This window comes from Asterias amurensis, chromosome 18, assembly GCF_032118995.1.
Source record: "Asterias amurensis chromosome 18, ASM3211899v1".
NCBI lineage: Eukaryota > Metazoa > Echinodermata > Asteroidea > Forcipulatida > Asteriidae > Asterias > Asterias amurensis.
In genome coordinates, this window is record NC_092665.1 from 13,516,280 (window position 1) to 13,542,181 (window position 25,902).

General features: G+C 39.7%; 2 protein-coding genes across 2 annotated transcripts; one reads left to right on the top strand and one right to left on the bottom strand.

Moving 5' to 3' along the window:
- Positions 1–11,701, top strand: LOC139950412 (cell division control protein 42 homolog). The gene is made up of 6 exons (XM_071949070.1): positions 1–208; positions 1,111–1,267; positions 2,625–2,697; positions 6,388–6,497; positions 6,901–7,098; positions 7,731–11,701. The coding sequence occupies exons 2-6, from the start codon at positions 1,163–1,165 to the stop codon at positions 7,818–7,820; spliced, it is 576 nt and encodes a 191-aa protein (XP_071805171.1). The 5' UTR covers positions 1–208; positions 1,111–1,162; the 3' UTR covers positions 7,821–11,701.
- LOC139950411 (uncharacterized) lies at positions 9,950–25,763 on the bottom strand. The gene is made up of 13 exons (XM_071949069.1): positions 25,628–25,763; positions 22,331–22,473; positions 21,485–21,657; positions 20,857–20,962; positions 20,130–20,230; positions 19,588–19,749; positions 18,910–19,003; positions 17,782–18,019; positions 16,836–17,295; positions 16,360–16,417; positions 14,811–15,028; positions 13,343–13,554; positions 9,950–13,046 (listed from the first exon to the last, which is right to left on the bottom strand). The coding sequence occupies exons 2-13, from the start codon at positions 22,455–22,457 to the stop codon at positions 12,848–12,850; spliced, it is 2,148 nt and encodes a 715-aa protein (XP_071805170.1). The 5' UTR covers positions 22,458–22,473; positions 25,628–25,763; the 3' UTR covers positions 9,950–12,847.
- Positions 25,764–25,902: the final 139 nt, after the last annotated feature.

Genomic DNA, 25,902 nt, shown 5'->3' on the forward strand with positions numbered 1-25,902 from the left:
CTCAACTGGGCGGAAACCCGGCGAATCCGAGAAGTTCACCAACGCCCAAAATAGACGTATTAAAACTACCGATAAATATTTCCATCGACCAAAATTCTTGTTGATTCCTTGTCATTCTGTTTGTTGGTAATTGACGAAATCCAAGAGTTGTGTTTGGGGGTTCTCGACAAGTTATTTGCTTGAGGAACGTGGCATTTTACGGTTAGGGGTAAGTAAATGGAGTTCTGTGGTTGTTGAGTTTGTGCGACAGTAGTGTTCATTTGTATGGTCAACGGCCGTTCTTTGACCGTGTATTTCCGACACCAGGATAAGTTCATTTCCGGGGTTTTATTTTCCAAAAATATTTGCTTGTTATTTATCATTTTAGATGTATAATTTTTACCTCTTGTTTGTAATTATATCTATATACCGTGCTCATCTCCTGTAAAACGTAAATCAGTATAAATTATCTCAAATTATTGATTGTTTTAACTTTTATTACTGTTTAATTTTATTTTTAATTATAAAATAAATGCGAAAGTAAAGTTGAACTGTCAAAAACTTTGTGTCTGTTTTAGAGAATTTAGGAATAATTTCCACATCCTGTGACCTTTTATTCATTTATTTATATTATCAAATGAATTAATATCTACATCTGTACATGTAATTTACTCAAGTGAGATTAAGATACCCCTTTTATTTAAATTTATCTGATGTTATTTTTATTAATGTCTGACTCTGACTCTGACAAAAATCAATTCAGATTTGATTGAAAGTTACACATGTATGACCGTGGTCACTGCCAATATTGAATATACGCGGATGATTTAAATAAGCTTATGGTATGGTCTGTAAATGTTAACATTTTGCTTCAGTTCAGGAAATAAAGAATATTGGTTGCATTTGTTTACGCTGGTCGTTGCTTTAGGGCATGTAGGGTAAGCTAAAATAAATAATGAGTATAAGGCCCATCCATGTTGTATCCAGATATTTATTTCACTCACAACACATGGGAAAGGTTTTATGCCTTGAGAATGATAGCCTGTATTGTCATACAAGATGAAGTCCCTCTGAAACAATTGAATGAAATTTTGTAATAATTTCATCCGCTTCTCTCTTCCGTATTTACAGGCTTGTGTGTGGAAGCGTCTGCAGCAGTCGTCGTTGATGTTACATTGCAGCCATGCAGACAATCAAATGTGTTGTTGTCGGTGATGGTGCCGTTGGTAAAACATGCCTGCTTATATCATACACAACAAACAAATTTCCATCGGAATATGTACCCACGGTAAGGCAACTGATCTCGTTTTTGAGAGTTTTGGGTTTGAGAGAGGAATTTGAACCAACACCCCCTGCACTACTTGGCCCAATTTCACAGAGCTGCTAGCATGAAATTTCTGTCTTGATAAAAACAGGATTACCAACCATATTTCCACATGATTTTCAGAATGAGCACACAATAGCTGAATACCAGTAAAAAGTTACAGGCACAACATGGAAATTTGCTTGGTAAACCTGTTTTTATCAAGGAAGAAATTTCATGCTAAGCAAATTTGTGTGCTTAGCAGCTCTTTGAAATTGTGCCCTGGTTGAATGTGACGACGCTCTTACCACTGAGCTCTAGATGTAGCCCCACGTTGGCGAGCTCCCCAATTTGTCAACATCTTTGTTTGGGAGTGCTATACAGTGTATTATTATGGAAACCTTTTTCCTATTGCATTGAATTGCAATAGGATATTGTGAATATCTACTGTAGCCTTTCAGGGGCACCAAGGCGAAGACCAGGGGGCATGGAGGCTATCGCCTTCGTTTCCTATGTGGAGTATCAGGCCGGAGCTGTCATCAAGAGTGGCGGAATCATTGCTCGATATCGCAATAAATTTGTTCAGTTGAATTTAACTGGACACCATTTGCGACATATACTCAACAATATTTTTGAGGGGTTCACAATACGACATGAAAAACTTCACAAAAGCTACCACAAGGAAAGTCAGGACAATTTGAAGTTGAGTTATTGACATTTTTTGTATTTGTTGAAGTTCATTGTGAAACCGGTGGCGTTCACGAAGTTAAATTGCAGTGTCGGACTAGTTCATTTTCTCATTGAGGGGGGAAATGTACAGTGGGTGTCTGTATTTTCTTGTTTTCTTGTCACACCTCGCTGCTTTGTTTTGTGTCTGGACTGAAAGGAAAACAAACTTCACTCCCTGTCACTACAGAGTCCTTCCCAGAACTGATTTGATATGTCCTCAGATGACGTTGATAGATTTCCTACCTGTGGGTGGCGTGCGCCTTTTGTCATTAACAGTTATTCCCTGCTTTTTAATGGTAATCTGTCAAAGCCGAGTTGGAAATAAAGTTGAACTGGTAACCCCTAGCCAGCAACTAAAAAAGTAAAAAAGTATTCATCTTGCCCAATTTCAAGTCGTTAAGAAATATCACTTAGATTTACATTATTCATTGAAATAAAAAATAAAAAAATCTTCTTTTACAAAAGTGGAATATTTTTTAGTTGGTTTGATCTTTTTGTTTATGAGATTTGAATTTTCATCGTTTGTGAAATTAATCTACACGTGTAAGAATGATACGAATGCAGGTGATGTGGGAGATCTTTGTCATAACTTTTTTGTTTTTTTTCTTGGTAGGTATTTGACAACTATGCGGTGACAGTAATGATCGGAGGGGAACCGTACACATTGGGTCTATTTGATACAGCAGGTATGTGTTCTTCAAACTCTTTTTGGAGTAGTGTTGGCTACGGAAAACCATGCTCTGACCTACTTCCACTCAAGTCAAAGTACAGGGCCTAATTTCATAGAGCTGTTTAAGCATTTTGCTTAAGCAAAAAAATCTTTGCTTTGTTAAATCAGATTACCGGCTAAGACTCCACTCAATTGTTATGCTAAGTAAACAACAGCTAAATATTAGTCACAAGCAATGTACATGGCATGAAATTTTTGCCAGTAACATGTGTTAAATAAGCAAGCTGTTTTCGTGCTCAAGCAAATTTTTTGCTTAAGCAGCTCTATGAAATTGGGCCCAGGTCTGGACCTGAATTGACATTGACGTAGTATCCATGTTACAAAAAATAAAACAAAGTTTTTGTTTTATATCTATATTTTTTTTTCTGGTCACCTTAAAGGCACTAGACACATTCGGTAATTTACTCAAAATAATTTTTACCATAAAAACTTACTTGGTTTATAAGCTGCTTTATTCATATGCTGGGATACACACTGGTCTTTGACAGTTACCAAAAGATGTCCAGTGGTTTTAAGGTTTTAAACCCATTTCTAAATCTTTCTAAGCATTTACATGCACAACACTAAAGAACATGTTCATCATCCTGTGATTCCAAAGTCCACTCCCACATTGGATTGACATCCATTGTGTATCAGTCACCAGGAGACCACAGCTGGTCAATGCTGGGTGACACACCCATGGTGCCTAATGCAGAGGCTTACCCCCCCCCCCCCCCACTCTGACCATAGCATGCCCAGGCACTAACTGCCCATTGAAAATCCCCCGTTAATTCCATAAATGATTCACTGGCAGAAGGAAGTTTCATTCTCTCGACAACTGTGTTACTTTCAGGCCGGTATGCTTCGTTTTTTTGAAAGAGCCAGTGCATCAAGGCATTTTTTCCTTGGTAAAGGGCACCCTATGAGAAAAGTTTCTACTATTTGCATTTTAAGGGCACCAAGCCTTCGTTGCCTCCATTAAGTATCTAGCCTGTAATGTTAAAGTCGTCTACACTCTTACATTTTGTTGACGATCGTATCATTCATAACGGTGTGGATCAGTATTTTTGGAAGTTGTGTGTACCTTTTCTCCTTAAAAAGGAAGGTATACGTTTGATAATCACGCTTGAAATTAATGGCAATACAAACCTGGATTGAAGTACAGCAGCTTTCGATAAATGTAATAAATCATTTTGAGAATCATTTCACTTTGTAGTAATGAACAAAATACATGTACATTAGGCCTGGGCGAATTATTCGAATATCCGGTTAATGGCGAATAGGTTTTCCTATCCGTAACCGCGAATGCCTTTTTTTTCTTAACCGGATATCCGCATAGGGCGCGAATACCTATTTACAAATTTCTGTAATTACAACCGAGTAACCGGATATTCTTTAATATCCGAATATGCGCGGACGTCGGGCGACAACTGACATGAATGTTTTCTCTGAATCCTTATGAAACTTCTATTAAAACAGCATAAAACAGCATATATTAAGTATTTAACTATGCTCACCTCCGTGAAGAGTTAAAACAATGACATTTCTGACGTAATTTGTTCAAAGATTACAAAAGTTTTCCTTCACGTAGAGTCAATCACGATCAAAAGAAAAAGCAAATCGCCATCTTTAAATTAGATCCGGTCATTTTTATGAATGAACCGAGTGACACTGTCTAAAACTTATATCAATCCGCCCATATGATCTCATTCACAAACGAACAGCGCCCTCTAGCGGCAAAACAAAATTTATTTTTTATTTTTTATTTTTTTATTAAATAGCGCCCTCTAGCGGCGAAAAAACTATTCGAATATCCGATTAATTTCGGATAGTTGGCCAGCGGTATCCGAATAACAAAATTTCACTATTCGCCCAGCACTAATGTACATGTCTATATCTGACCGTCATTACGAAATTCGTCAAATTATTTTTTTTGCATGGCCATAACCGCTTCAAATTTTTGATATCTCAAAAGTTCAACCATCTATTGAAACTAAATTTTCACTGGTCAGTGAAGGGTCAAAACAATCAAAAGGTTCCAAACACCAACAGGCATACTTTCCTTTTAATGCCACATCAACAAGAAAAGCAAAATGGACAAGACGTTTCTGTTTGACCCGGTTTGCCTTTTCAGATTTGTGAGTTTTAGGAGTTTTTTTTTTTTTTTGGGCTGTGAGAAGAGCCAGTTGTTTTATTCACCTGTTGATGTCTATCATTGTTTGTTTGTTTTTTCTTCTTAATATTTATTTGTTTGTCGGTCATCGCATTTTGTCGTTTAGGGTGTTGGCAGTATGTGGCATCAGCAGGTCAGGAAATGTCAATTAATTAAGTTATTTCCCCAAGCGAAATGTCTCTTCCCACTCCTAGTCAGTCGGGTCCGACAAAAGAAAGGAATCTTACCCTGTAGGCCTATGGAATTTGTCATCAACTGCTTTAAGCTTATATATTTGGTTGGCATGTAACACCATGTGCCAGGTAGAGTGTCTTCTTATGAGAACTGTCTCTCTTTATTCTACTAATGCGGAGTAGATTTATCGAATTGTTTCGGGAGGGAACCTCCGGTTTAGGAACTGAAGAGGTTCGGATAATTATTTCACTTTTGTGTTCTTGGTTTAGGTTTTGTAATCTTACATTGTGACCAAAAGAGCTCAAAGGGAGACCCATACAAGTCGAACAACAATAGTGCACGGCGTAAAACAAAGCTTGGCCCAAATCAAGTGATTTAAGCTAGGGCTGTAGTCAATGGCTTCGTAAACATTTGATATTTGAGATCGCCTGAAACCGGGCGCTGTAAACCGGTTGCCCGTTGCGAATGGGCTTTAAACAAGACGTGTGTTGTTCATTGTCAACTACTGCTTGATTTGGTTTCCTGTGTGTTTGTCGATATAACACAAACCCAATTTCCTGTCCCAGTATCACATTATAAGGAAGCCCATGACTGAAAAGCATCGCAGGATATTTAAATCAAAAGCATTTAAAGTACATGTACGGGTGTATGTACAGGAAATGCACTCAAAGTAGATATGTCAAAATCTTCATTACATGTATACAAACCTGTGTCTGCCAAGTGCAATATAGTGCATGAAGGTGCTTGGCGTTCATTGTTGCCTTTGTGTTCCCTGTTCAGTTGGTTTCAAAACCAATCCAATGGATCAGAATAGAAACCAAATTCATTGTAAGAGGTACATGTACTACATTTCACTTTCTGGGAATTTTGAACAAAGAAAAGTTTACTAATTTGGGACTTGAACCAACTTCCTTGTTGTTATATTACTTGCTTTCTGACAATTAAATCATGGTTAATTTATCCCTGATTAAATAAAAGTCATGGTATTTTTTAAAGAATGGATAAGTAATATTTAGGGGCGTGTCACACAGCAATTTTCAGGCAAACCGTTCAGAGTAACATCCTTAAAAAAAGAATACACACGATTCAAATATAAAACTACAATTAGTTTTCTTGGTGGTTGTAAGACACAATGTAACCCAAAATGCGCTTGTGCTGCTGAAGTGTCCCTTTTGCATTCTGTTCCTTTGTGGTTGCCCTCAATTTGCCCCTGACAATTGCCCAGTGGGGCAATGGGGGCAAGACCCTTTAGGGCTATCTCTACTACCCTCTTTTGTCAAGTCATTTAAATTTTGTGTTACTTCTTTGCTTCATTTCCAGGCCAAGAAGACTACGATCGACTGAGGCCTTTAAGTTATCCCCAGACTGATGTCTTCCTTGTATGTTTTTCTGTCGTATCACCCTCCTCATTTGAAAATGTCAAAGAAAAGGTGAGTTTTCGTTCTGATCTTTGCTCCAAAGACTCAAAGTCAACATTTTAACGTAACTTGTTTTTGTTTAAGATGTTACACAGAGTGAGGCTCTTTTATAGATTGAACAGTACGCGTCATCGACTGCCATCTTTGATGAATTAACAAGGGGCTGTGCGTGCACTTTTTCCTTGTTAATAAACAAAGATGGCACTTGTTGCAATCCATCTGTTCAATTGAAAAGCACAAGCCTGCTGGACTTCTCCAGTCATGAGTTTATAGATCCGATGCTAAAAAACCACTGGCCTCGAGCCTGTGGTCCAGTGTGAAATTGGAGCCCTTGCTGTTATTACGAATACTTCAAATTAGAAATAAAGTCACCCTTTGCATGATGTTAATCTGATAATGTGTTTCCTCTCTTTAGTGGGCTCCAGAGATCACGCATCACTGTCCGAAAACGCCGTACCTGCTCGTCGGCACGCAGATTGATTTACGCGACGACCCCTCAACCATCGAAAAACTGAGCAAGAACAAACAGAAACCCATCACCGTTGAGCAGGGCGAGAAGCTCGCGAGAGAACTCAAAGCTGTGAAATTTGTTGAGTGCTCTGCTCTTACACAGGTGAGCCATTGATTGTCAACGCTTAATACTTAATTTTTCCCCGTGACTAACTCGCTGGGCAGGGGGGAGGGGGATAGCCAGCTGTACGACGGACTTGCTTGTGCCAATTTTCAAGAGCCTGTTATTATTTCTAATATATTTGACTAAACTTGTATTGTGCACACTGAATGTCGATACTGAGAAGCAGATGATGAGTTTTGAGTAGCAACTGTGCATTTTACTCGCCCGTAGGAAGTTTTATCAGCCCAAATATCAAACTTGTCAAAACTTTATCTTTCTTTTGTATTATTGGTAGTGGTGATAGCTTGTTTATTAAGTCAAAAGTATATTAAAACTAGTATATTGTTCACATTTGAAAGGAAAGAAGTATGACCATTATGAAAAAGTAGGTTGAACAGTTTGTAGTAACACACCGGGCAAGTTGAAAAGCTGTGTTTAATAGCCATTAGCAGTGTTTACTAGACAATATTATGCCAGGCTAGGGTTAAGGGCAAAGCCTGGATGCTGTGTTTAAATGCCAACACTTTCGCCAATATCTGATAAGTTATTTTAAAGTCGCAGTATCTTCAGCACTTGCAATCACCCTTTTTTTTTAACCCGAACCCCTTTCTTTCCTTGGTTTTGTTTTGCAGAAAGGACTCAAGAATGTTTTTGACGAAGCGATCTTGGCAGCTCTAGAACCCCCAGAGCCACCAAAGAAGAAGAGGTGCTCTCTGCTGTAGGGAGTCCTTCCAATCTTGAGGTTTTTGGACTTTTGTTTTGTGTTTTTTTGTTTATTTGTTACGTACCATTGTGTGATAAGGCCTGTCTGAGAGGTAAGAAGGAACACAGCTCTCTGTAGGGGGCTTACTTTTTCTGCAAAAACGATCAATATGTCTGTTTTTATAACGCTCTCACTCAAGTGGAATTGTTTTTTTTTGATGAACATGGCGGTACAGCTTAAGGTGGTGGCTGAATTGATATAACGGCTTTGGCAGTAGCCGAAGATCTTACTGAAGTCGCTTGATTCAGGCACTGTAGCTAGTACATGTACGTGTTCGTTGAACCTCTTGTGCCGTGGGGGCTCTCTTTGTGCCTACACCGTTGTATGTCACAGATTACAAGTGCGTATGGCGTTTCTCTCTTTCAGACCTTATCCACGCTGTCGATACGTTCTTACTGTGAACACCTTGGGGTTTAAGTTATACACAGGAAGGCCTCTGCCGTTTTAGCTTTCTCATTGTTTGGGCGGGGGAACAATAAAAGCTAGGATCTTCCTGAGAAACTGTTGATCGAGTGCGGGAAAGAAGGTACCCTTCGAAAAAAAAATTGAAATATTTCCAGTTTGAGCGTAGCCAGCCTTGTTGTTTTGTTTATGCATGTGGATTTATCAGTCCTGATGAGAAAAGTGGGTTGGGCCACATAAGCGGCAAAGATACAATGAAAGTCGTTTGTGAAAGTTTCAGCTGAAAAAATCTACTCGTTGAGAAAACAGCAACAAAACCTACATCAAATCTAACTTTGTTTAGCAAGATGACAGTAGGTAACAACCGCATCTCTGGCCGCAGCAGTCATAAAAATGCACATCGCAGAAAATGTTTAATCTTCAAAAGTCGCTTAAGGCCATCTTTAGAGATTCAAGTTTTTCGACATACTTTGTTGATTTCTAAATCAATGGGGGCATTTCAGGCAAAAGCATTTTGCAGAATGCTTACTGTAGTCTTTCGGATGATAATTACACAATATATTTTTTTTTGGGTCATTACCACCTAAGTATGACCCTACCTTACCTTTAAATCTAAAAAAAATGCTGGTTGTTTTTTTATAAAAAAATAAAATAATAAAACCCTTTTTAAGTAGATGTTTGTTCCCAATGTGAACTCGAGCGCTGTTGAGAGCTTATTTGTCGCTGTTGGTGTAAATTGACAAAGTAAATAATCTGTGGCGAAATACAAATGGTGAACAGTTGGCCATAGGTCTCCTTGATTTTTTTGTTTAACGAAAGTAACAACTTTGTTGCTATAACATATTTGATATGTGGCAAAGGGTGTCCCTCAACCCCAAATGTTCCCATGAGACACTCGTTTCTTCTGACACAGAACTTCCCCCTTAATTCCTCTGAAGAACTCCTGAGTTTCCCAGCACACAGTGAAAACACGATAGAATGAGAGAGGGGGGGGGGGGGGGACACAAGCCACCATGCCACATTTTGAGCTTTAAATGGTTTAAGATAGAGCACCTGTGTGTGAAATAAGTCTGCACAGCTCAATGGTAATAAAGTACATTGCAACCTAATAAATATACCGAATTTTTTCCAACCTGACCCCAGTTTCATGCTGAAGCACAACATCTGGCTAAGCAAAACAAAATTATGCTTACCAGAATAAGATAACCAGCCAAACTACTGTGTCACATGTACAATTGTGCCTGGTGTACCGCTCATTTTAGCAGACAGTTGTTAAGCATTATTTTCTGCTGAAGGAGCTTTATGGAATTGGGCCTAGTACCGTGTCGATCCTTTTCTCCGCTCCATGGGTCTTCATCGGCAGGTGGGTTACCCAATAATTCCACTGGACATTGAGTTTTTGATCAGAGGCGCAGATTACAAAGTAAATTTACTACCTAGTTTTTGATCATGTTGTGTACAGTTTGAAAAACGCAAAAAAGAGTGAACAGACGAAAGTAAAGAGTTTTGCCACAGTTCAGTGTAGCTTCGGACTTTGAAAAAGAGTAAACTTTATCTGTGCCTTTTGTAATCCGTAGTGGTCAAAGAATTTTCCATATTTCCTGTTTGTCCTTGATTACACTGATATGTAATATAAAATAATATTAGTAATTACAAAAGAAAAACATGTAAAAAAAATATGATGTATAGTTTTTTTTTTATTTGGTTAACTTAAAAAGCTTTGAAGGGGACTTGGTAGAGAAGGGTGGTAGTTTGATTTAGGTAGAAGAACTTATAGTGAAGCGGAGAATTTTATTAAAATGTCCCAGTAAAACAAATGCGTATCACAAAAAAAATCAAGGTTTGTAAAAGGTTTTGTAGTCAGGGATGTAATGCGCGTTCTCTGGGTTTTGCTACCGTAACCGTGGGATGAACGCAGATATTTGGAAGCAAAACAAAAAAAACCTGTTTTATTATTATAAGTATCTTTTCTGGTATTGGACCATACATGTACAATCCTCGGAAGTGCGTAGCACTTAAACCCTTAGGTAGGTAGGTCTGAAGACACCTTGCATCAGACACTTGACCAGAAATCCTGCAGCCGATTTCACGAAACACTAGGATTGATCCTATTTCGAGTTCGGAAGAGTAACTCGCCCTAACTTAATAGGATATGTTCAATGCATCCTAACGTCTTTGGTTACGATACTGAACTACGTGTAGTCCTATGTCCTAAGATCTAAGATTTATCTTAAGTTAAAAGAGTTTGATGAAATAGACAGCAGGTTCTCTCTTTAAGAGACGTACAATCTTAGGAAGCATTAGACCCCTTTGCGCTTATGGAGGTCAAACAGCGCCCTCATTGCATATGGCCCATATGCACAAGCACCATCTTTAAAATACACTTCAGTGTATCTTGGGAAACTGAGTACAGCTGAATAAGAAATCGAGTTGCCAACATGGATGCCTTGCTGTAGGTTACTTGTAAGTATGCTAGGTTTTTTTGCATTGTGGACGATGCGCATTGCTTCAAAATCAGCGTTCCGTGATGGTTGTCCATGTTACCTTGACTCGCATTTCACTCAGAATCTTTTGTTTAGACATGTGCATTGTGTGGTGCGAGCATAGACCCTTCCCATGAAATATATAAGTTTGCACATCTGTGCGTGCGCACAAACAATATTGGTTGGCGAAAATGCGGGAACATCATGCCTTTTTATATTTGGCTAATGGTGTTGCATATGTATTGTGCATCTGCCAAGCGCACAGCTGTATGGTGTTTGCCAACCAATAGTGTTGTATGCATGTGTGTGAAAGTTGTAAGCATATTTCATGGGAAGGAATTTTTGGCGGAGAGTTGCGCGGCGTGGACTTGTGCGCCTTTTCAATTGTTTGCCATCCGAGATGGCTGCCCATACAAGGGAAATCTATGTCATAGAGCTGCACCAAGAAGTCTGCTATAAGCATTCATATTTTTTGCTTTATAGTATTAGCAGGCTACCAGTCACTATCCTGCTTAAATGTCAATGGTTCAAACCCCGGGTCCATGTAATTTGTTGCTTAGCTCAGTTCTACTTACTAAGCAGATATAACACAGATGACTTCGAGACTGAAGCATGTTTCCGATTTCATAAAACTGTTTAAAAGAGAAAAAACGCAATTTTTTGTGTGAATCCCTTCATAGGATGCATGGTATTCTGGTAGGTAAAGCTGTTGATGCTAAGCAAGATTATCCTGTGCTCAGCAAACTTATGGAATCGGGTTCTTGATGGTGGTATAGTCCAAGTTAAGTTTGTAATACTTAATATTATTGATCAGTTGTATAATGTAATATATATCCTTGCTAACATTATCCAAGTTCCTAAAGAAAAATGTATAAAAAGAAAAAAGGACAAAAAAAAAAAGGAACAATAAATGCAAGTGAATTTGCTTTGAATAAAACTAACATGTAGAACATTATTTATTGGTCTGTATGATGTCTTTATTCTGTTGGCTTATTTTTTTTTTTTTTTAGGTAATGGAATAATGGGACCATTCAAATACTAGATTTTAGTTTCGTCACTGAGTTTTTTTTCTCTTTGGACTCGGTTCATGTCCGAACTCAGTCGCTCAGGAGGCTAGCATGTAGATTGTTGTTGGTTGTTCATCACTACCTGAACATGTTTTGTTTTTACAAAAGTGAGGCTTCTTCACATTTATTGGGAAGGGTTTACTGTCACAAAAGTAATATAATAGAGATCAATGACTGATGTATGCATTATTAACAAAAATTAATCCGAGCGGTCAATTTTGTTTTTAGCGCACAAAATTATTTTGAAAGTTCGAAATCATTTTGTTTAGAGTTTCAGAAAAGTATTTTGAAATAAAAATCTATGTTACACATTTTAAATGACTATTATTGTACAACACAATATACCTTTACATTCGAAAAAGTAGTTTAACAACACCCTGCCAAAGTTTGAAAACAACTCTATGATACAAATTAAGTATCGAAATGATGAAGCATCTGAAAAAGTCGTCAATAACCCAGTAGCATTAAAGCTAGCCAAGGCGCAAACAAAACCAAACAGGGACAAATTTCATAGAGGTGTTTGAGTAAACAAGGTTGCTTATTGTTGTAAACAACATCCAGATTGTGCATGTGACATTGTACTTACTGGTAAACCTCAATCTAGTAAGCATAATATGGTTTACGATGAGCTATTTTTGTGCTGAAAGCAACTCTATGAAATTGTGCGCCGGATTGAGTACTTTTGGACTGAACTTTTGGACGCTAGGTAGGTGGCAGCAGACTACCCGGTTAATCCTTTGTTCTTTGAGATGTGCGCAAGCTCTGAAATACGAAATGTAATAGACCGTTTCGTAAATACTGGGGCGCGAAGGTAAAGCTTGGAATTAGGTGCATTGTGGTCTAGCTGGTGATCAAATTTGATCCATATCTATCCCACAATGCACCTCATTCAATAGTCTGCGCTTGCGCAATGGTATTTGCGAAAAGGTCTATGGCAGTAAGTCTGCTGCCACCTAGCATTCCAAAGTCCCCCATTTGTGCCGGGTATTGATAGTCTTCTTTCGTGTTTTTTAAGTTTGAATGTTGACTTAAATTCACCCAGGCGTGCGGATGAACCGAAGCACGACGTATCCCAGGATACGAAACACCACAAAGTACCCGACTACTATCACGCAGATCGCTTGCAATGGCAGTGGTATTAGTGCTATATGGTCGAGTACTTTGACGCTATCCACGTGTGTTAGGTTCGAGCTTGGACCACACTCATCAAAAACGCTGTTATCTTGACGGCATCTGTACAAAATAACAGAAAAGGATGTGTTACATCATTCTTAATATTGGTTGTCCATTTATTTCATCTATATATTGATTAAAACGACCCTTGCAGTAAACAATACTGAATTATGGTTTCTAATGTACAAAATGTAGTGTAAAAATTTAAGCAGACAACAATTGAATGCACTTTCGAAACAAACTGCGACTAAAGACTATGGCTTCGGCACTGTTTGAGAATCCATGCAGAAAGTGTAATTTTGTTTTTTTCAAAATTACTGACGGAATGCCTTGATTTAAAAAAAACGGCGTCTTACTTGACAGGGTTCCCATCCATGCCAAACTCAAAGTGCATCTGCAGAGTAAATATGTAGAATGTATACGACAGGTAACTAGACCACTCCAGCCAGACCGGTAACTGCTCTATGTAGAAACCACCAAGCATGAGAGTGGTGAGCATGAACAGTGAGACGGTGATGACCGCTTCCTGGACGGTAGGGGCAGACGCACTGATGGTCAACCCAATAGACTGTCCAAAATAAAATATTTAAAAAACAATTAAATTCAACATTGGAATTGCTGTTTTGGAATCTGTTGATGCATTAGCGGATTTGGCTTGGATATAACGTTGTTGAAAAATAGTTGAAAACCCAATAAGTAAGTGTGACGTCTCCTGACGATGACTAGAGCAAGCTAGTCGAAACGTTGAGACCAATTCCGAACTGACTCCGCGGCAGTACAGTTATTACGATCCTATAAGCTAAAGTGGTAGTCCAGTCAAATTTCTATACCATCCGCCCTGGTAATAGTTATAAAGCAGGACAGTTCTTTTCAGAACTGAGAAGTCTCCCGAACCTCCGATTATCTACTCCTCGGCAGTAGAATAAAGTAAGACAGTTCCCTAAGAACAACTCTACCTGGCAAGTAGATACACACATGGTGTTACCGCAAACCAAATATATATTGATACCCCACTATGCAATGCCTCAAATCCTATAAGTGTGACGTCATTGTACTGTACCGCTTGACCACTGCACGCCATTTTGTTCAACGTTGTCGCTGCTTACAGTCAACAGCCATATACCTTTTTGTTTTGCAACGTCACAGCCCGAGTGTTTGCCAAATGAAGGTCTATAACCGCCACATAAATCGGATAAGGTTTCACCCTTTCAACCTCGGGTAAGGCATGCAATAAAAAGGATGGGATGTATATACTTTATCACGATGCAAATTTAACATCTATTATATCGTTGCGGTACCTGCTGCCAAAACATAGGATTCGAACTGCCTCTAGCTACCGGGCAACCTCGGTAGTCTAGTTGGTAAGCTCTAGAATTGCAAGGGTCGTGGGTTCGAATCCCACCGAGTAACATGCCTGTGATACTTTTTCACAGGACTCGGGGAAAGTACTGAGTATACAGTGCTAACACACATCGGTGTATGGGTGAAAAACCAAAATTTATATTCTTTATCCCCGATGCAAATTTAAAATCTATTATAAGTACTAGGATTCCCCTAGAAAGTCTGGTAACAACATCGACCAGTGGTTGACACACGGTCGCTGCCCAAACTTTCTCCAATCAGATGACTTGTAAAAGTGGGAGTTTGGGTCAGGGTTTTGTAGACTTGCAACCCGACGTCTGAAACCACACAAACGTATTGAATTCCACATACTTAACCGTGTTGATTTCCACAAGGATGCCATGTCACTGGACCTTCTAATTTTCAATCCAAGATGGCGCGGGTTACGCTTTTAATAGTATAGATGAGATGCTTTAATTTTACCTGTCCCACTAGAACGTTGACAAGCATTGCACACCAGGAGGCAAGGAATGATAACGGTGAGCTGTTGAGACCAGCCATCCAGTACGTAATGATGTAGTAGATTGAAGGCATGATGAGAACCAAGGGTAACTCACTAAGCATCTTAGAGAGGTAGTAAGCAGAGAGGCGGTAAGCTCCGGATAGGCGTTCTTTGTTCACAACGGCCCGCTCCGCCGGAACTGGTTGGAACAAAAAGAGCAATAATATTTATGACAACGGTGTAAGGTTGTTGGCGCTTGTTTCGACTACACTCCCCGGGGTAAAAGGTGGACCCGGATTACAGATCCCTGTGGTTCTTGACCCATTTCTGGGCTATGCTGACCTGGGTCCAGTTTCAGCTGCTAAGCACAAAAAATTGCTTAGCATGAATTTTGTTGCCTTGATAAAAACAGGATTACCAACCAAAATTCCACGTGATTTTCAGGATAAGCAAACAACAGCTGAATACAATGTAACAAGAAACATGCAACAAATGGAAATTTTGTTGGTAATCCTGTTTTTGTCAAGGAAGAAATTTCATGCTAATTTTTGTTGTGCTAAGCATCTCTAAGAAATTTGGCACTGGAACTGGATTAAATGGGAATTTAATTTGGATTCTGAGTCAGTTTGACTGTTTTCAGTATCATTTTGACACAAATCCCAAGTTATACCGAGTCAGGCCCTACATGACTGGAATGCCAATGGGAGACTTTGAAACGCTAGGTGGCAGCAGACTTACCAGGTAAATTTTCATTGTTTACGTAGTTCTGAGCGTGCGCACATTACCGAGAACAATGGATTTTACCTGGTAAGTCTGCTGCCACCAAGCGTCCCGAAAGTCTCCCATTAGCCAATTTATGACCGTTTTTCCGGATGTGACACTTTTTTTCTGAGTTTCAAACGGGGATTTGATCTAAATACATCTAGTGCCAAAGGGTCGATTGAGGTTTGTTTAATATAAAAATTATATCAAAGGGCTGGTGGGCATGCAATAATGATGCGATGCTAAGGCGGGTTGCTGGATCGATCCAAGATAGGCCTCATATTTTCATTGGAGGTTCGGATACAGTGGTATTTTCACAGAGTATTTTTTATAGAACTGTGGTATTAAAACCATTGGACACTTTCGGTAAACAGTATTGTTGAAAGGCCCACACTTCGTGTATCACAACTTATATGACACATAACAAACCTGTGAAAATTTAGGCCCAATCGGTCATCGGAGTCGGGAGAAAATAACGGGAAAACCCACCCTTGTTTCCGCACGTTTCGCCGTGTCATGACATGTGTTTAAAATAAATCCGTAATTCTCGATATCGAGAATTGATAATCGTTTTAATGTTTTCTCAAAAAGTAAAGCATTTCATGGAATAATATTTCAAGACAAGTCTTTTTCCATTACCTCCTGTAACCCCTGTGAGTTATTTGTAAATCTGTGATCTTTTATTTTTTTCTGTTTCGAAAGTGTCCAATGGCATTAAAACATGAGCAAAGACTGGATGTCTCTTGTTTGAAGTCATAATATACTTACAAGCATTCATCACCATAAACATGGACTCAAAGCCCCAGTAGACCAACCCGAAGAAGTACTGTAAAAGACAAGTTTACAATCTTTTATAGTCGTTGATTAAAATAATCTGATATGAATATTTTGACCCAAACCCATCTCGAACAAGTACAGTCCTGGCGTGATGCCACAAACACCGGCGGGGGTAACCCCTTCTCTTAAACCACTTTCTCCCTGTGCGTCACACAACACACGGGACCTACAGCTTTATGTCCCACCCGAAGCAATATAGGTCAAATGTCCTGCAGCTTATTTCACGAAAGCTGCTGCTCGGAAGAGTCTGGAAACAAGTTAGTGACAAGATCAGGACTCGAAATCACACTCGGTTGATCAGAAACACGAGAGCTTGAGTACGGTGCTCTTTACCACTCGGCAACGACATGGGCCTTTCTAGATGGTTTTACACATTCTCAAAACAAAAATGAAAATAATATACTTACGAAGCCTCTGATGTCGTTGATCCTTTGCTCTTCGTGATGTGTTTGGAACCAAAGTAATCCAACAACCACAGCCAACAAAATGTTCTTAATAAACAGGAACTTAGATATGAAGACGTCTCGGGACTGCCGAAAGTTCCTCCGGGTCAGCGTCCGGAGTTGGTCCAAGAAGGTAGTGGGCCACTTCTCCAAGTTGTCCGGGGATGACGAGGTACTGACCTTCCGTGTCCTGAGCTGTTTTTTAGTGTAGAAATGTCCCCCCGTGTCGGTAGACACGACTCCGACCACGCCGATTGCCCCGGAGAGTGTTACCAGAGCGTTACGACGGGCGCCCCAACTGGAGGAACCGATTGCGGGGTCGTTGGCTGTGCTGCGACGGCGTTTCGAGTGGTCGCGATCCGGTGAGACACTTGTCCTTCTGGCGTGGTTTTCTTGCTCTGAAGAGGATGACAGTCTGGAACCTCTAATCAGATGAAGACGTTAAAAGTTCATATATTTCTCTCGATTATTTACTGACTATTACTATTAGGTCTTTTCGAAATAAAGAGCCTATGTTAGAAACTGTTTAAACAAAAATTCCACACAAGAGTGTGCCGCAATGACCAATGTTTCAATCCCCTGCAAAACGAGCAGGTATCCCCGAATCCCTAACTGCCAAATCCACATTGTTTTTGTTGAAGGTTGGACCCTCTCGGTTGCTGAATAATGGAATAGCCTTTACAATTTGTACTTTATCAAACCTCACCTAAGAATAAACCGACCATGAAAAATTGCAATGTACTAGACACCTTTGGTAATAATTGAGTGAGAAGCTACCCCTTTCACAAAAAAACTGTTAACTTTACTAATAGCCGTTTTCTTACAATGCTTTATAAAAATCAACAGTTATTGGCAAAAGTGTCCAGTGCCCTTTTAAAGCCATAAATGCTGCGATCATTAGTTGACCTACCTTTTCCTATGATGCTCAGGTGGATGGTACAATCCCAAGATATCGAAGGGCACATCGTCCGATAACGTGCTCAAATCGACCCGGTCAAGGGGCGATGGGGGACGGTCATGGCATCCTTGGATCCAATCAAATGGCGTTTGGGACTCTCGTGATTCCCGCGTGGTCGTCCGCCATGATTTTCTCTTGGCGGCATCAAAGAGTATTGAGAGTTCATCTTCTGTTCCTTTCGACTTGTCCACTATGACGACAAAGAGGTAACGTCAAAGATAATCAACAACTTTGATTTTTTTTGTATAGATTTATTATTGTACTGACTTGAAGGGTGCGTTCGTTTAGCTTCCCTGGGTAGACCCCGGTGTGTGGCGTTTTTTTCCCCAGGACAACCGGGGGTAATTATCTGCACACGTTCGTCCTGAAAAAAACACGCCACACGTCGGGGTCGACCCGGGGAAGCTAAACGAACGCACACACTGTCGTCACTACAAAAACGGCGGCCATTTTGAAACTCGCAAAAACGTGTATCACACAAAGTACGTCAGATTTTGTTTATACAACATGGGACGTCTTTTGTGAAATGTTATATATTCCAGAAGCTTGTTTATGTCTACAAATGTTGCTCAATCGTTTTGAAAGTAGAATCTGCAAAATGCACACTGCCACGCATTGGAAATAGGGAGGTTTAGCTGCACGTTATGCGCAAACGTGAACGTGAACGTGAACGTCTGAAAATTGTGTAGTTAAAATCTAACGTTTTTAGCAAACGTGAAGTTGGTGAAGTTGCCTCACGTCAGGTTATACATTACATGTACATGTACGTGCAGACGTCATACGTGAGCATGAAATAAGCCCAAAGTGGGGACGTCATCTAAAACCATACAATGAGTTTGACGTTCACGTTCACGTTTTTGCTCCCGTGCAGATAAACCTCCCTACTGTCCCATTATGCGAGTTGCAAAATGGCGTCCACTGAATTCAAGGAACGCTCTGTAAACCTGTAACTTGACAATTCTTCAAAATGTCCACTTTGCATCAGGGACAAAGAATGTAGTTTTGACCATCGTTATCACTCATTCCAACGTCAAGTATTTGAACGTTCTTTTACTACTTAATATTGTGTTGACAACTTACTCAAAAAGTCAGCCGGGTTGGTGTGTGGCTCGCAGTGGAGACCTAGACTTCCAAAGTAGTCCAAAGCTTCGTTAGCCCGCCCAAAATAAATAACCTGTGTACACAACATACAATATGTCACACCATTACGATCGTAGGTTATCAACCGACTTGTGTCCTTTAACCACTACCTCGTCCTTCGGATGGGACGTAAGGCCGTAGGTGCCGTGTGTTTGATAATTTTCATGTTCAATATAATAAATGACCGAAAACAATCAACAAAAGAAGGAGTTTGCCCGGGTGTTTATGGCAGTGGTTGCTGAATTCCACCGCGGCACCGTGCACTTCATGTACTAAGACGGTCCATAAACTGGTATCAAATAATTAAACAAATAATTGACAAAACCTATACTTATCTCAAAACAAGAAGTAACTGTAACAGTGAACTTGCGGGTACAACCATTTTTAGTAAATTTCTAGTGGGATTGTTGGCTCTGAAAAGAGCCGCTGTGGTCTTGACGTTTCGAACAGTACACTCTGCTCGCTTCAAAACGTGTCTGTGTGAAAGCGCCTTGTTAGTTCAGTACAGTATTTTTTGGTAAACGCATGTTACATCAGACTACAACATTGTATAATATTTATCTTCTTCTTTTTTATACAAGTAGACAATTGTTTTGACCATGAAAACTGTACACTCACCTGTCCCTCAACCAATAGCAAGAGTTTGTCAAACAAGTGGAAGATCTGACTGGATGGTTGATGGATGGTCATAATGACCGTCTTATACGTGTCTGCGGCGTACCTCTTTAGAGTCTCGACCAGCATCAATGAGGTCGTCGAATCGAGGCCTGACGTGGGTTCCTGGTCAAAAACAACGGGAAAATTGAAATGGTGCGTGAGATCGAAGTTGTGTAATTTTTTTCAGAGAGCTGCTTACAAGTTTGCTAATCACAAGCCATTGTCTGCTAAACAGAAAGAACAGTACCCGCCAAACACCACGTGAATATGTAAAGATTGGTTTATTTGCTCCCGATCAACTCGCATAAATAGACCGTTATGATTGTGCGGCAATCTTGATTTTCTCACATTCAAACCAATGTAACCATACCGAGGCTGGAATGAAAGTTAGTCTGGTTCTTTTTTTGTACATTGAATATAAACATCCATTACTGTTGTTGGACACAGGGAACATGACCAAGATGGTGGCAGCATGATAGAGGTATATACATCAGGATACGTACGTCTAGCATAAGCACAGCGGGGTCCATCAGCAGCTCACAGGCGATGTTCGCTCGCTTCCTCTCACCGCCTGATACTCCACGCTTCAGATAGTCACCGATTTCTAGAATTTGATTATAAAGGGAATCAATGTGTGGTGAAGAGGTTTTCAACTAGTGGTTTAATCCCAACGAGGCCTGGTTCTTGATAATTTAAAGAGGGTCCTATTCACATCCGTATACATGCCAATGGAAAACACCCTCAATTTACCCAGAGATTATCATTCAACAAATAATTTAAAGAAAATCAGTGGCGGCTGTTGAGCCATTGGAAGGGCCGCCAGTGTTTCTAGTATACAGCAGGCCCAATTTCATAGAGCTGCTTAGCGCACAAATTTGCTTAGCATGAAATTTTTGCCTTCAGATAAAAAAAAAGGATTACCGACCAAATCTCCACTTGAATTTCAAGATAAGCAAACAACAGCTGAATACCAATAACAAGCAATATGCAACGAATGGAAATTTGGTTGGTAATCCTGTTTTTATCCAGGAAGAAATTTCATGCTGAGTTAATTTTTGTGCTTAGCAGCTCTATGAAATTGGGCCCTGGTAGTAAACAGATTGCGCCACAACGCTTTGTGCTGCTCCACCACTTTGTGTCACATTCACGTCCTGTCTACATGCCAAAGATATTATGCGGGTCCTAAGTGACTTTGGCAAATGACGACATCTTAAATATTTTTGTACTTACTGGTATCGAGGCATTTTCTGATATCTAAGGTGTCTACAATCTCTTCGACGCGGCGTTCCTTGGCCTCGTATGGCATGCTGGAGGGGAGGCGAAGCCTTGCGGTGAACTGGTGGTAACGACAACATCCAATTAATACATCGACTGTCACAGTCACACTTGCAACGATAAGGACATTGGCAGTGTTGATGAGGGTGTGACAATTACATTAAGAGGGACTGGTAAGGCGTAGGGCTACTAAAAGCCATTGGACACTTACGGTAAACAGTACTGTCCAAAGGCCCACACTTCGTGTATCACAAAATGGCGTGGTAACCTTCCGGTGCTTACTGCAGGAGAATAAATGACGCCATAATGCAATCCATTGGGAACGCGCAATTATGGCAACCTAATTATTCTACTTACCTGTGAAATACGCTTGTACCTTAGCTAAATTTATCTGCTACAGCTTAAAGCACAACAAATTGCTAACCGTTAAGCAGCGCCATGCAGGCCCAGTATATTCTCACTTGTAACAAATCTGTGAAAATCAACAGGTCTTCATTGATCGTTACCAAGTAATTTTTTAAACTAACAATTATTTTGAGTAATTACCAATGGTCCATTGATTTTGAAATTTAAGAAATCTTACCATCAGTGTCTCCCTGATGGTGAGATTGGCAAAGAAGATGTCATCTTGGAGTACGAGAGCGATCTTCCGACGTAGCCCCTTCGTGAGTGGGTAATCGTTGATCGTCACGCTGCCGAAATCGAACTCTGCCAGGCGACCAGAGATAACGTGTAGCAAGGTAGTCTTCCCGCAGCCTGAAATTATGACAGTATTAAAACAAATAATTTGTTCTCTGTTTAAACTTGACGGTATGTTGTGACAGTTTAATGTAGATTGTGTTTTTCTTGTCGCAAGATTCTGAGAAATTAACTTTCTTATTCTAGCTTCTCTAAATACGTGTATGAACCTGATGGATTTACTTCATTATGCCACTCTTTAGATAATACGAGGATGGAACTCGCGGCACAAATGAGCGGCAAATGAGCTTATCGGCTTCTATAGCCGCGGAAACTGGCCCAAATTTCATACGGATTTGCCGAAGCAGAAAATATGTCTTTAAAATGTTCTGCTATACAGCAGAAAATGAGCAGGATACCAGTCACAAACTGTACACGTGACATGGTAGTTTGGATTATTCTGGCGCTTTAATAGCTACTTTTTCATAACTCTTTGAAATTGGGCCCTAGTATCCTCAAATGACGCCATGTGCATTTTTGTTGTCTAGAGACTGGCATCCCTCGTGTGTTTTATTCGAAAGCAATGCCCCGATAAAGGACACGGTTTCGCTAAATGTATATAGGCCCTATTATCTTGTTTACAGAAGACTAAAAGATGGAGATAATACTCTTCCACAACAAACAATGATTTTCAAGACACTTCCCCTATATACTCCTAACTATTTACCAAGATGCATTTGAGTCTGCTTACCACTTGGTCCGAGTACTGCCATGAGTTGGGTTGGTTCAGCTAACCCACTGACATCTTGCAAGATGGACGTGTTATCCACCATCAGATGGATATTTTCAAACTTCAGGGTGGCTCCAATCTTCGTCATTTTGTTTCTCAGCTTTCTGAAACAAACAAATCAAGAGGTTGTTTATTATATATCTTATCGATGGCGAAAATACGAAAGAAAACTGGAGAAGAGACATCATAAGGACACTAAAACAAGCCAAATGGAGATGGGCTGGACCTCCATGGCTGGAAACACTGCCCGAAGAAATGACAATAGATGGACAACACGAATAATGGACTGGCAACCAAGGACAGGGAAAAGAAAAGAGAAGAAGATGGAGAGATGACATCAGGGTTCATGCAGGAACAACCTGGACCAGAACTGCAACAAATATAAACGAATGGCGTCGACATGAGGAGGGCTACATCATACACTGGATGAACATAATGATTATGATGATGACGAAGATGACGATGACGATGCAATGACGATAACGATGACGATGACGATGACGATGACGATGACGGTGATGATGACGATGACGATGACGGTGACTATGATGGTGATGATGACGATGACGGTGACTATGACGGTGACGGTGACGATGACGATGACGATGACGATGACGATGACGATGACGATGACGGTGACGATGACGATGACGATGACGATGATTTTGTTGATGATGATGATGATGATGATGATGATGATGATGATAATGATGATGATGATACTCCGGCCGGGCTCGATTTCATAAAGAGCTCAGCTTGAAGACTGACCTGAACTGCCTACCGATCTTAATTACTAATAAGCAAAGTGTGACCTCACAATACCAATCACATATGGTAACTATTGACAACTCATCTTAAGATGAATCTTTAGTGCAGCTGAAGACAAACAGATGACACTGCTCGAAACGTCGAGACCTTTCTCACCCCAACAGTGTTTCTCTATATGACGCCGTTACTGCCCTACTGCAAAACAAATGCTATCGCCTAGTTGAAACTTTGGCTGCATGTCAACGCAGTCTGCATTAACACCTCAAAGTACAAGAACTTTATGGGGTAGGCCTATATACTAGTTTGTTATTGCAAAGAAAGTGCAAGTTCTTTTGGCTCGGCATGAAACCGTAACTTTATATAATGCTCCAAATATTCCATTTCCTGAAATGTTGAACACGTAACACTTATTGAAAGTAGGCAGTCAACACTAACACATCAAAGAAGAAGATCTGATGGTACACGATTAACCAATATTGTAAAATCTGGGACAGGAAATCTTACACTACATTCAAACGGGAAGTTATTTCAGTGTCAATATACAGAGAATATAAATTCTGCTAATCCTTTTTAACCACTGAAACTAAACTGCGGATTAAACCCGTCAATCATCTCGAGTACTTTCCTATAAAGATATGTTTTCCGTCAATTTTGTTTTAACAAGCTTAATCTACAACAGATTCACTGTATATTGGGTGTTCGGAAGATGGCATCAACGCTCGAATTGAATGCATGTGTTTAGAGTTGAGTCACAGCGTATAAACCCCACCTCGGTCTCACGCCACTAAACCTCGCCTCGTTCACACGCCACGTTTCAATGCCCTTGGAACCGGTGGGTAATCCTTTTTAGTGTGAAGTATGCATTTTGTTCAAAAGCCTTGAATTTATGAGAAAGAGGTGAGACGAAATATGCTGGATTTGTCTGATGTTGTTTGTCTGTCAGGTAAAGATATCAATAATTTTATGTACTCTCTAAATAAAAAAAAGAGTGAAAAACACCACGTTTTACATTTCGCGTGGTCCCTCAAATGGCTCTTTAAAAATAGTGGTGGTTATTTCAGTCTTTTGAAGGAGTTTCACTCCAGGAAAGAGTGAAAAAAAAAAAACTAACAAAGATGCAAACTTCAATCTGAAAGAGTGGAAGACTACTCGAAATAGAGTTGTCCCTCATGTGGCTCTTCAAATAGTGCTTTTTCACCCTTTTGCTTTAACAGAGTATAAAGATCCCAGTGATAAAAAATTTGTATTTCAGGACATTTGGTGCTTGGCACGAGTCGATTGTTTTAATCACAATAATAAACATTAGTAGAATCCTACTCTAGGTAGGATTAATCCTTTTGCGTTCCGTTAAATCGGTAAATTTATCAAGAACCAGGCCTCGCTGGGATGAAACTAGTTGAAAACCTCTTCACCACACATTGATTCCCTTATTAAAATTAACCGGTGAAAATTTCATTTCAAAAGATGGTAGCGCCGTGCTTGAGATTGATGTCTGGCAGGGGCAGAATTGTTTACAAATTATAAAGCTGTTATGACCACGCAGGAGGAGACAGTAATCCGCATTTCGAAAACACAAGCTGAAAAACGTTTCATGCAGAAACCTTTCTCAGATAAAAAAAAGGTTTTGAATCCCTCTTTCTTAAAGGCAGTGGACACTATTGGTAATTACTCAAAATAGTTATTAGCTTAAAACCTTACTTGGTAATGAGTAATAAGGAGAGGTTAAAACATGAGAAAAGGCTCCCTCTGAAGTGGAGTATACTTTTCGAGAAAGAAGTAATTTTCCACGAATTTGATTTCGAGTATACTCAGAATTAGAATTTGAGGTCTAAAAATCAAGCATCTAAAAGCACACAACTTCGTGTGACAAGGTGTTTTCTTTTCTTTCATTATTATCTCGCAACTTCGACGACCAATCGAGCTAAAATGCTCACCGGTTTGTTATTCTATGCTATGTTGAGATCCACCAAGTGAGAAGACTGGTCTTTGACAATTAATAGTGGTGAAATACTTCTCTTGAAATATCATTCCATGAAATGCTTTACTTTTTGAGAAAACAGTAAAACAATATAAATTCTCGTTCACGAGAATTACGGATTTATTTTAAACACATGTCATGACACGGCGAAATGCTACAAGGGTGGGTTTTCCCGTTATTTTCTCCCGACTCCGATGACCGATTAAGCCCAAATTTTCACAGGTTTGTTATTTTATATATAAGTTGTGATACACGAAGTGTGGGCCTGGGACAATACTGTTTACCGAAAGTGTCCAATGTCTTTAAGACATACTGTGCAAGTATGACATCGCAAGACAAATTTTATACACAGGCTTAATTCCTGTGCAAGACACGCCCAAAAAATATTTCATTTAAAAACTCACGTACACGAATGCAACGCCGTCATGTTTACTTAATTTGACGAAGAACTAAAAACATTTTTAACAGAGGAAATTCCGAAAAATTAATCGCTCAAAACTTGATTATCTTACCTGAATTATTTACCTGTATAAAAAGACTCTGACTGGCTCGTCACTGTGCCGTCACACATAAATACTTGTCTAAGAAAATCAGCGGATATGTCACTCATTTTAGTATTATTGTAAAGCAGACATCAGCCACAGCAAATTAAGTCATTTTAACAATAGCTATGCGTCACTGTTAGATAGACTGACACACAACGTCGGCAGATCTTCGGCCATGAACTTCTGCTCCGTCGGTTTCACTATTGATGTTTTTAAAACTAATAATGGAGTCTGGTATTGAT

Bases quoted from the DNA above. Each gene is read 5' to 3' on its own strand.
- LOC139950411 (XM_071949069.1), bottom strand. From the start codon at position 22,457: ATGACGAAGATTGGAGCCACCCTGAAGTTTGAAAATATCCATCTGATG. The intron at 20,963-21,484 runs GTAAGATTTCTT...CGTTACCACCAG, and splicing joins CCATCAGGGAGACACTGATG to TTCACCGCAAGGCTTCGCCT. The intron at 13,555-14,810 runs GTAAAATTAAAG...TATTTTGGACAG, and splicing joins TCAACGTTCTAGTGGGACAG to TCTATTGGGTTGACCATCAG.
- LOC139950412 (XM_071949070.1), top strand. From the start codon at position 1,163: ATGCAGACAATCAAATGTGTTGTTGTCGGTGATGGTGCCGTTGGTAAA. The intron at 6,498-6,900 runs GTGAGTTTTCGT...TCCTCTCTTTAG, and splicing joins TTGAAAATGTCAAAGAAAAG to TGGGCTCCAGAGATCACGCA. The intron at 7,099-7,730 runs GTGAGCCATTGA...TTTGTTTTGCAG, and splicing joins AGTGCTCTGCTCTTACACAG to AAAGGACTCAAGAATGTTTT.